Genomic DNA, 11,284 nt, shown 5'->3' on the forward strand with positions numbered 1-11,284 from the left:
ACATAACACAATACACGTCTCGCAGTATGATACATATATCTCCCAAGACTGTACCAGAACATTTTTTTTTACTTTTCAGAGTATGACTTAGAAAAAAACTAGGTAATACTTTGTAGTACTTCTCTCAATATAACAAAAACAGCAAGGCTGACTGAACCTATGAGATTGAACATTCAATTCAAGCTGAAGGAAATACCAAGATATATCACCAAATCGATTTTCAGCCACACCTCTAGTTTAGTGTTACTTTGCTAGCTTGAGGATTTGGTCGGTGTAGTAACTTAGCATTCGTCAAGAATGAGTCGGATGTGTTGGGACAAATCCAGAAGGTTTTCAAAATAAAACTTCCTTCAGAACCAGATTATAACTAAGACAGAAGCAAATGTAGGTCGTGTTTCTCTCTCTCTCTGGGAACAACAAATTTATTCCAGGCATCATACCCATTAATATTCTCACATCAGGGGAGGTCCAGACCTTTTATGGCCCTCATTGTTTCTGCTTGTTCGCTTAGAACAATGAAGCTCCTGTTCCAGTGAATCTGTGGGAACTTTCTGCACTAAGAGCTGAAAACAGTCTTCATGGGTAAAATGACATCACAGTGGGACACACACAGGAGCTGTTGTGTAGTTCCTGTCAGATCTGAAAATTACAGATTGGTGCTTCGCACTGACACCCTGCACTTGATAACAACAAGGCTGAAGTGTAGCTGCCTCCGAGCGGTGCTTCCCTTTACAGGGCAGTTAATTATGGTCACTGTGAGCCGTTAGAAAGAGAAACAGATAGTTCCCGCGCTCAAAACCGACTAAAAACCCCACTACGGCTTTGAAAGTGTGATGGGATCGTGCAGCTGGATATCAGGACATGCTTCCATGGGCAAAATCACAGTTTTTTTTTTTTTTCAGACCGGGTCCCAAATGTATTGCAGTTACAAACAGGAACGAGGCGGGATGCAAGAGGCCACCAAAACCCTCGACAACCAATTATCCACCTGTTTTCAACAGCTGAGAGCAGTTTCATCAATGCAGGAGAAAGTCTTATTTAAAAGTCAATCAGACAGTCACGAGGGAAAAGGGCGCACATCTGTCATTCTGCCCGCCCAGCTCCTGTGATCGACTAAGCTCTCCAAACAAACAGCCGGAGGAAAAAATATGCTTCTGCCTGTGATGGGGTAAACAATGACTGTTTTACACCACAACGCTGACCGTCCATCATCAAAGGAGGTGAAGAAAAGTGGAAGAAAACAGAATAACTGATAACTGCTCAGGGATAAACATGAAATTGGCTAACTCTGAGCATACTTACTTTTATTTAAAAGTAACCAAATAACTTTAAATTTTGGAAGGATTTTGAGAGTAAAATGTCAAAACGTGAAATACATAAGATGCTGTTTTATTTTATTTGATTATGTCTGTTGAAATGTGAACATTTTATTTAAACAGGGGGAAGTATGTAAAATGAGATTTTTCTTTGTAAAGTATATTTTACTTCTATAAGGTTACTATGGTTACGGTTTGTAGAAAAAAATAGAAAGGAGGGTGATCGGTGCAGAAGTGGTGTTATGTAGGGAAAAAAATGAATGAAGAGGTCTTCCAAAACAGAGAAGCAGGGTGACATGTAAGGTTGGTTGATCAAAATCACATCCTTACAATATCTCTAGAGAATCAGGAGAAACTTTTCATATTAAAAAATCATTAAAAGTTGCTTGTAAACAACTCAATTTAGAGATGTTTATGCATAATATGCACACTTTTACTGTTTAACCAAAGCAAAAGCAGTCACAACGTAGTTTTTTAAGTACAGAAAAAATACATTTATATTGAAAATGTTGGAAGATGTTCAAGTTTTAACTGCACTGAAATGAAAATTAAAATGACATTTTATGGTTTAACACAATTTTAATGCACTATTAGCTGAAATTCTTCCAGAATATTCAGGTAAACATTACAAAGTATGGTTATAGTAATACAAATACAAAGTCCAGATCATTGTTTGATCTATTTTAATTTTGGTCGTTAAATTAGGATTTTGCTGTTTTTAGCCAATATCTAAAAATCAGAGTAGTTTTCTAGAAATATTTTCTGCAGAGCGGCGGTAGTTCATTAAAAAAATGCCTCTATGTTGTAGGAGGGACTGTTGATGTGGAGCAAGCCTGCCCCCATTTCCCGTCATCCATCTGTTTACACTGTCTCCCAGCCCCTCACAACCCCAACCTGACACTAGCGGTGCAATAAAAAATGGCGAGCTGCACAGTTGAGACAGCTCGGACGAGAAACAAAAAAAACAAAACAAAACAAAACAAAAAAAAAATGAAAATAGATTTAGGCAACTACAAGTTGATGCACTGCAATTAACCAAAGCAGGTAGCTTGCTTTTGTAGATTCTGCATCAGATCTACAAGCTTTTTCCAATAGCCTTTTTTTGTTTACTCCTGATTCACAAATTAATTCATAAACAAATATATACAGTACATGTCATCTATCATGAAAAAAATGTCACGAGAACATGTTAAAAATACCCAAAAACATGATTTTCATCAGAGTGCGTCTGGAAAACTTTTATTTTGGAATTTTAAAAACAAAAGGAAATCCACTTCAAACTTGAACTGATGGCTGAGAATTGAAGAGTGCAAAGCAAATGTGAAGCTACATCTTTAAATTTCAGGATGTTTTTCGTGCTTTCACACCTTTTATAGTGTGAATGGGATTAAATGAATTTACTTCTTCCCTGCCCGATTCAAGCATTGACTTTTTAGTTTATATAAGGAAAAATAAGGATATCAAAGAGACACAAGGATGTACACTCTCTGTTCTCTGAATCTGGGACTTATTTTAGGTTATTTATATATGTGATGACCCATATGTTGAATGAATTAAATCGCAATTGAAAAAACCCAAACATTGAAAATTCTGTTGTTATTTTTAAAGCAACATGTGGATTTTGAATATCATGGATGGATGATGGGGCTGATCTATCAACCCTCAAAAAACAAAACATAATCAAAAAACTTGTTGAATTTGAAGGTAAAACTTTTGTAAGCCTGATCTTGATGATAATATTTGCTGATAGATTATCTTTTGGTAAAGGCATCACACAAGTGTGATGTGATTTGGCACATCTCTTCTAGCAGCTGTCATCAATCTAAAGTAGCATTATAAGAGAGTGTGCAGCAGATTTGCTCCTCCATCACATCTCTGTGTGATCAAACTCATTTGTTCTGTCTGAGGGATGACAGAGATGCTTCAGAGGCATAACAGATACAGAAACATTTTGTATAAGGTCCCTGCTGGATGTGAATCACCAATTCATCAATGTGAGACATTTACTATGTCAGCATGCTGTGGAGGAGGTCGATCCCCGCTGAGGAGGAAAAATTTAGATTTTTTTTGTGAAAATATTTTTTCCATCACTAACAGTCTGCAGAGCGTCTCATTGGGTTTGCAGCACGTGTCAGACCCACTGGTGTCAGGAAAAGTATTGCATCTGCAATCATTCCGGTGCGCAAAACTGCGCGGAACTAACTTACCACCCCCATGTCCAGCTGCTCCGTGGTCACAGAAGGAGCCGCTCCAGTTAGGGACAAGAACGACAGCATGGGCACCAGAAGCAGCATGCCAGGGGGAATAATCCTCGTGGATTTCGAAATCATGATGCCCTACGACAGGCTGATCCTGCAGGGCACGCGCGCGTCGAGCGCAAAAGCCGCATCCACGGGGTGAATCGCGCCGGAACCGTGGAAAGGGAAAAACGCGCCGGCAGAGCGCAAACACACAAAACACATGAAAACTGGCGGCCGAAGCTGAAGCTGAGGGGTTAACTTTGTTTTCAGGAGCAGGACTTGCTTTTGTCGAGTCTTATGTCAACTCCATGCCGCGTGAAATGCCCGTGGAGCGAGCGCGCGGGTCCGCTCCAAGCCGTGCCGAGCGGAGGGAGACCGCCTGTCGACGCGCGCAGCGAGGAGAGAACTCCCCAAAAAGACTCAGAGAGAGGGAGGGAGGGATGGAGGAGGGCTGCTCTGCTCCTCTGCCCCTCCGTCAAGGATGGCGAATTTATGACGCGCGCGCTGCGTAATTTGAGTCTTCGGGGATTTAGGGTTAAGACTTGAAACGCATCTTCACGTGGATGGAGTCAAACCGGCTCCTTCCTTCCACACAAACACACACGAGGCTGTGCGTGTTTCTGCTTTGGACCAAGTCCCACATAAATCTCTACGCAGCAGCCGCATGAGGGACTGCAACCCCACTTCTCGTGATTGCAGGGGCAGGCAGTGGCTCTGAGGATGTCAGTCACACAGGCATTACCTGATTGCATTCTGGAGGTAATGACATTTTTGTGTGGGTCTGTTGTGTTACCCGGAGTTTCACCACCTCAAGCTGCTCTCTTGGCTCCTGATATGGAGGCACTGGAGTACCAAAAAAAAAGCAAAAATAATAAACCTGAACATACACAAATCATACAATTGTCCCTGTAAGTTAATTTGGAAACTTTTAAATAATAAATAAGAAAAAGATTTATTAGTTGATGTATGTTTGAAAACATTTAACCCTGGAGAACCCACAGAGTCAAATTTGGTCCCAGTTTTTCTTTTCTTTCTTTCTTTTTTTTTTTTTGTTGTTCACATTTTTTTAGGTTGTAGCTGTTGTTTTATAAGTTGTTTCCTTCTTTTTAACACAACGACAAAAGCCGACAACACAATGACAAAAGCCACAACACAACAGTAAAAGTGGAAGCACAACAACAAAAGCCGATCACGACGACAAAACCTGAAGCAAGACGACTGAAGCCGAAACACAACAACAAAAGCCACAAAACAACGACAAAAGCCACAACACAACAACAAAAGCGGAAGCACAATGACAAAAGCCGAAACATAACAACAAAATCCACAACATGACAACAAAAGTCACAACAAAACGACAAAAGCCACAAAACAACAACAAAAGCCACAAAACAACGACAAAAGCCACAACACAACAACAAAAGCGGAAGCGCAAAGGCAAAAGCCCACAACACAGTGACAAAAGCCACAACACACCAACAAGAGCCTCAATACAACAACAAAAGCAGAAGCACAACAACTAAAGCCTACAACATGATGACACAAACCAGAACACGACAAAAGCCACAACACAACAACAAAAGTGAAAGCACTAGCTTTACTGGTGGAACAAAAATGGCGACCAACATTTGGGCCTTCCAATTGTTTATTTCTACAGATCTACAATTGAATGCATCAGAATAGAGCAGAGCAGGGAGCTTTGATTTGAAGTAATACTTAGAAATTCTATTTTAAGCTTAATTTTCTTTATACGTGTCGTCCATTATAAGAAAAATGCTACAAGAACATCTTAAAAACACAATTTTCATATTTAATTTTCCTTTTTTAATACAAATGTTAATTAGCACCAAACAATCATGTTTTATATTTTGGTGTCCACGCTAGTGTCAGAATTTTGTATTTTTTTGCTGAATAAATCGGTTGTAGTGAAACAGTCGAATGCTTACTTCAGATGAACATGTGGGAGGTTGGAACTCAAAGGACCAAACTTCACAGAATAAAATATGCAGAACAGAAACAAGTTCACAGAGAAACAGCAAATCCACATGTTTCTGCGATTTTTCATTTAGTACCCCTCATTATGCCTCTATTATATCTGCGTTTGAGCAAACTTCAGAGGAAACAAAGACCCAGATAATTACTTCTGTACATGAAGCCGTGCTATGAGGCAGCTCATTTCTCCCCTGCAGAATATTTGAATGTGTTTATTTATTTTCTTTGCAGCTCGTGATGAATCTATCAGATGATGGCAGTAAGTGCTGCTGCGATCTCTGCAGTATATTTCAAGACCATTTAATAGGCTGGCTGATCGCTGGACTTCAATAACATAATAACTGCATTTGGAATTGTGTTTGTTGCAGAAAAAGAAAAATTGCAAAATTTTTGGTGCATGTGTGAGTGAAGAAAAGTGTGCATATCCATCACAGCAGTCATTTGTCACAAAAAAATGGAAGTTTTCTCCTCAGTAGCACATGGCTTTGCTGTTAGAGATGCTGCCAGCAGTCCCTGTCAGTCCCGTCGCATTGGTACAGACTCGCAGCATTTGAATGTCGAGTCTCTCAGCATCCCTGCTGGTGAAAAGAAGCTTGAGTAATTCACTTTTGCATTAAAAGTAGATTAAAACGTCCATTTGGTTCTCTCATCCCACTGCACACATTTCACCTGAAGTGTTTCATCCTTTTTAGACTGTTTCCTGTGGAAATGTCATACTTTTTTTTCTGGATAGAACCAAAAAAAAAAAAAATGAGAACGTGAGCCAAATTTATTATCATCATAAATATTTTCTCAGCCTTGGATCGTGTCTTTGTTTTTACGGTTTCAAGTTTTACGACTGTGAAAATAAATCTGAAGCGTTACAAACTCTACATTTCATTTCTGAAGCAGGAATTATTGCACGGCATCAATAAATATGCATTGTTTTGCATTGTGTGTGGGCTTTTATGTAAGCATGATTATTGCTGCCACACAGTTTTAACTGTAAATTCAAAGACTTTTGGAGATTTTTCTCGCCCACTTACAGCACAACTAGACAAGAACAAAAGCTACCTTATTTGCATAATTTTGTCAATAAAAAAAATTTGCAACTATAATCTACCCACTGGTATTGGATTTTATGTGATAACTAATAACACCAGAAAATGAGGGCCAAGTTGATGTGTCACAAACACCTAATAATCAATTGACCACTTGAGGGTTGATTTATAAACTCCAATTGTCCAATGTAACCTTGCAAATATCAGCTTTTGCACTTTATCAAAGTTTTTTTGTTTAATTTATTGTCCTTTATTGACCTACATATAATGACATCATGTTTTAGCTATCTCAAAATCAAGAAGTGGAATACAAGCATGGAGAATAACAATCATCATCTATCCCTGAAAAGAAACTTTACACACATTTAGGGACACTTGAGACAAATCCCATTTGCATCCCTATCCCTTAACAGTATTTCCCTTTATTTAGCCCTCCAAATGGGTACATATGGAAAATACAGGCTATGTCCAAAGTCCTTGTCTAATCACAATATAGTCCACTATGGCATTCACTATTTTCTAGAGCTGTCCGAATCTACAATTCCAAAATCAAGTAAATAGAAATTTCCCAGAAGTCTTTGTAAAAAACTAGTATGCATCGATGCTCACGAAATTAGCAAATATAGACCACAATTGTACATTGCAAACATTTTTTGCGAAAAAACACGTTTAAATGTATTTTTTATACAAACCTCCACATTTTCATCATCAGTGGAGTCAAAAATAGACGTCATCAAATGAAGGTCTTGGTTCGGTTTTTACTCAGTGAAATTGGTGACGTCCTATTTGGCGTTTAGCAAAAGGAAAGTAAAGTTGTGAACATGGTGTCCGAATTTCTTTTCAAATCCAGGGCACTATATAGCTTTTTATTAGTTAGGGACAAGGGTGGGACTTGGACATATTGCAAGTGCCTTCAAATTACTGCAAACATTACTACCACTCGATGTCATCGTCAACAGTCGCCGGTCATCTACGTTAGCGTGTAGCTGGCAGCGATTAGAAAAACCACATCATTTTCATAACTTTAAAAAGTCATGCAAAAACAAAAACTCAATATTAAAATTTAATTGTAAATGTCTGTGCTTCAGAGCACACCTATGTGAAGGAATGTGCTTCTCCTCTGCGGCACAGCGTGAAACATAGCCCCCTTCGGACGGAGGAATACCTATATTCCTACCGTTCCCCTAAAAAAAAAAAAAAATTTCGAGCACTGCTACAGCTTCAAATGCCACAACAATTGGAGGGATAGGGAAAAGCCAGAGGGGAAGGGAAGTAATTTGGATTTAGCCTTAGACTTACTGGCTCACATTATATCTGTTATTATCACCCTGAAAGTACACTGGCAAAAGCTGCATCTCCACAGAGGAGATTTGGGAGGACCAGCCCCACCATGGAAAGTTTTTTATTTGTTTTTAAGTGTTAAAAACTTTCTTTCTGGCAGAACCAGGATATTAAGCTAATATTTGAAATAAAACAGCCTTGTTTCTAAAAATGCTAGTCAGCGTGGTGGCAAAAGACAAAACGCCTTGGTGAAATCATACTGATGCTAAAAAAAACGAACTTAAAGGGATATGTCACTGCAGCATGAAGAGTTCACATAAGCTTATCATAGTGGATCTAAGACACCCTGATCCTTACCATATATAGGTAATCATGGGATGTTTTTGCTATAAGAGGTCGGGGGGTGTGGAGGGGCTTGGGTTTTTATTTGAACTTTTTTTTCAATTGTATTGCACTTCAAGCCGTGCATGTATCAGAATTGCTTTTTTATAAATACAGTTGATTTGATTTGATCAATGAAGACGTTATGCACAAAGACAACAAGGGGATGACAATAAAAAACAGGAGAAAAATAAAGTAGCTTTGATCTTATTCTGAAAGGTTTATGAAGTTCTAATGAGTTGACATGTTGGTACTTCAAAAGGAAACATGCTAACAAGATGAAGATTGTCAATCACCCCCTTTTTTGGCGGAAAATCATTAACTGTATATGAGAACTGGACAGAGTGACACTTCCTGCTCGCATTGCAAACAGGAAGTATTCACTAGTCCCAAAATCTAGAATCCCGTAAACTTCTATTGAGAACTAAACAGCTAATACTCAATCATAATATATGTCAGAATAACCATTCTTGCTCTAATACCTTTTTTTTTACATGTTCTTAATAATCCTCATTTTTTTTCCACAATATTTCTTTCTGTAGCCAATCAGATTTGAACATATTTTTACTCAATAAAGCAATTTTCTACACTTATATAAAATAACAGCGTCAGTGGAATGACTGTGTAAGGCTTCTCCTCATCTGTGTCCCTTCTGGCATGTGCTTCCCTTTTGCTGTTTGTTTTTGTTTTTTTGGGACCAGTTGGATGTTTCTAGATGCCAGTGAGAGCCAAGGATTGCTCAGGAGATTTCTTCGTACCAAAGAAGTCAAATCTTGGACAGCCATCATGCTTGAATGCTTAAAATCGAATGTTTTCAGATTTTATTAACACTCTAATTTTTTTTCTGGGCATGCAGCTTGAAACAGTTAGCAGTTTTGTGACATTTGCAAAAGAGCCGATGTCTGCGTCCTCAAGCGAATCCCGATTTCCCTCATCAGGTGAAGATTCAGCCTTTTTGAACACAGCAGAACGGGATAACTGGTCCAAATCAAGCAAGGACCAAAAATACAAGTGTGAATGAGTTCCTTCAGCTCTTGTAAACACAACCACGATGGCTCCTGGGAAGACAAAAAAGTTGTCTCGCCTCGGGCTCAATACAACAAAATCTTTATTATATAAAAAATAAGCCTTCCTTTGGTAAATTGCTCTTAGGTTGACTTTTTTATGCTTGTAGGAAGTGAACAAGCTTCATTTTTTGCTATAATTTTTGCTTTGAAGAGTTTAAAATGAGCGTGATTAGGGGTGAAGCTGCTTTAAGTGGGAAGAGAGAGCGGTGACTGTTATCCGGTGAACTTGAAAATTACAAAATCAACACTTGAAAATTCTGCATATTAGAGATAATGACATGGGGCTACATGCATATTTGATGCTACTTTGTTTGAGTGATCCGATTTTTTTCTCTTGTTGAGCGCTTCCAGTCCTTCTTCCTTTGTTCTTCAGAACATTTTCCCTTTTTTTGTCCTCTTTCAAACAAAAAGCATCAAATTCTGAACAGCTTATACTAAATTTGAAGAAATAATTCAACACTAACAGGATTTTTGTTGCCATTTTTTCCCCTATATTTATCTCCTAGTTAGTATTGTGCAAGTTTCTCCCCCCTCAAGTTCACTGAGACGCATAAATTGAACACAAACCTAAATGCAAATTCTCACACCTGCAGGGTTGGATGTTTCAACCTAATTTCAATGTTCAACATGTTTAGCATGCACACCTTTTACAGCTAAACAGGCTTAGATTTTTTTTCTCTCACAGAAGTCATCATTATATAACTGGACAGTTAGATCTTCAATGGCAACCCACAGGACAATTGCTGCCAAAAAATGTCCATGATCAGATTTCCTCCCCTAGTGTCTCATTTGCATTGTATTTCATTCACTACCCCCCCCTTTAAATAAATATATAGCTTTTGTAAAACCCACAAGTGTGCGGGACTTTTAACTCTACAGTGGGAACGCATAAAGACTCCCCATCAGAATCTTTAAGATCCTCCTGCTCGCTGGCTGCGAACGGACTGTGCTGGAGGGCATGATCCATAATTCACATAATTGTCTTTTAAAATTCAGGTAGCATAAAAAACCCAGAGGAACGAAAGACCACAACAAAAAAAACAGTTTTGTCCTGGTTGTAGGAACTCTGTTGACACAGGTCAGTTGCCATGCAGTTGTTGGACTGTCAGACTCTTTTGAACAAAATATCTGGTCCAGTTATATGCAACAAAAAATCTATTGAATGAGAACAAAATCTTTCTTTGTTGTCACAGACAAGATGCTGCCTTTTTTAATTTAGCAACATTGTGTTGTAGTCCACTATACACTCACTGGCTACTTTTTTAGGCACACCTGTCCAACTGATCGTGAATGCAATTTTTTTTTATCAGCCAATCAAGTGGGATGTAGACACGGTCAAGACGATCTGCTGGAGCTCAAACCGAGCATCAGAAAAGTGAAGAGAGGTTATTGAAGTGATCTGCTGGGATTTTCACCCACAACCATCTCTAGGGTATATAGAGAATGGTCAGAAAAGGAAAAATTATCCAGAGAGTGACAGTTTTGTGGACAGAAATACCTTGTTGATGCCAGAAGTCAGAGGAGAATGGCCAGACTGGTTCCAGTTGATAGAAAGACAACAGTAACTCAAATAGCCACTGAACTCTACAGTCACCAGATCTCAACCAAACAGATCTCCTTTGGGATGTGGTGGAACGGGAGATTAGCATCATAGATATGGAGCCGACAAATCTGTGTCATACTATCATGTCAATCTTGACCAAATTCTCTGAGGAATGTTTCTAGTCCCTTGTTGAATCTATGCCACCAAAGATTAAGGCAGTTCTGAAGGCAAAAGGGGGTCCAACCAGGTACTAGCAAAGTGTTCCTAGAGTGGCTGGTGAGTGTAGATATATTTAAATGTGTATTTTTTTAAATAAAAATTAAAGTGAAAACTGAGCAGCATCCTGTTGTTTCCTAGAGACTGTAGATGCAGTCAAGTATTATATTTGTGTCAAAACATTACAGGTTGAAGATATAAAGTAAAA

General features: G+C 38.7%; 1 protein-coding gene across 1 annotated transcript in view; it reads right to left on the reverse strand.

The window, feature by feature from the left end:
* Nucleotides 1–4,602, reverse strand: part of LOC112163503 (matrix metalloproteinase-17) — a 94,587-nt gene extending 89,985 nt beyond the window's left edge. The window contains exon 1 of the mRNA XM_024299932.2: nt 3,524–4,602. Coding sequence (XP_024155700.1) covers nt 3,524–3,646 — 123 coding nt within the window. The 5' untranslated portion in view covers nt 3,647–4,602. The remainder of the gene's footprint in view (nt 1–3,523) is intronic.
* Between the last annotated feature and the right edge of the window lie 6,682 nt (nt 4,603–11,284).

This window comes from Oryzias melastigma, linkage group LG12 (genome assembly GCF_002922805.2).
Source record: "Oryzias melastigma strain HK-1 linkage group LG12, ASM292280v2, whole genome shotgun sequence".
NCBI classification, from domain to species: domain Eukaryota; kingdom Metazoa; phylum Chordata; class Actinopteri; order Beloniformes; family Adrianichthyidae; genus Oryzias; species Oryzias melastigma.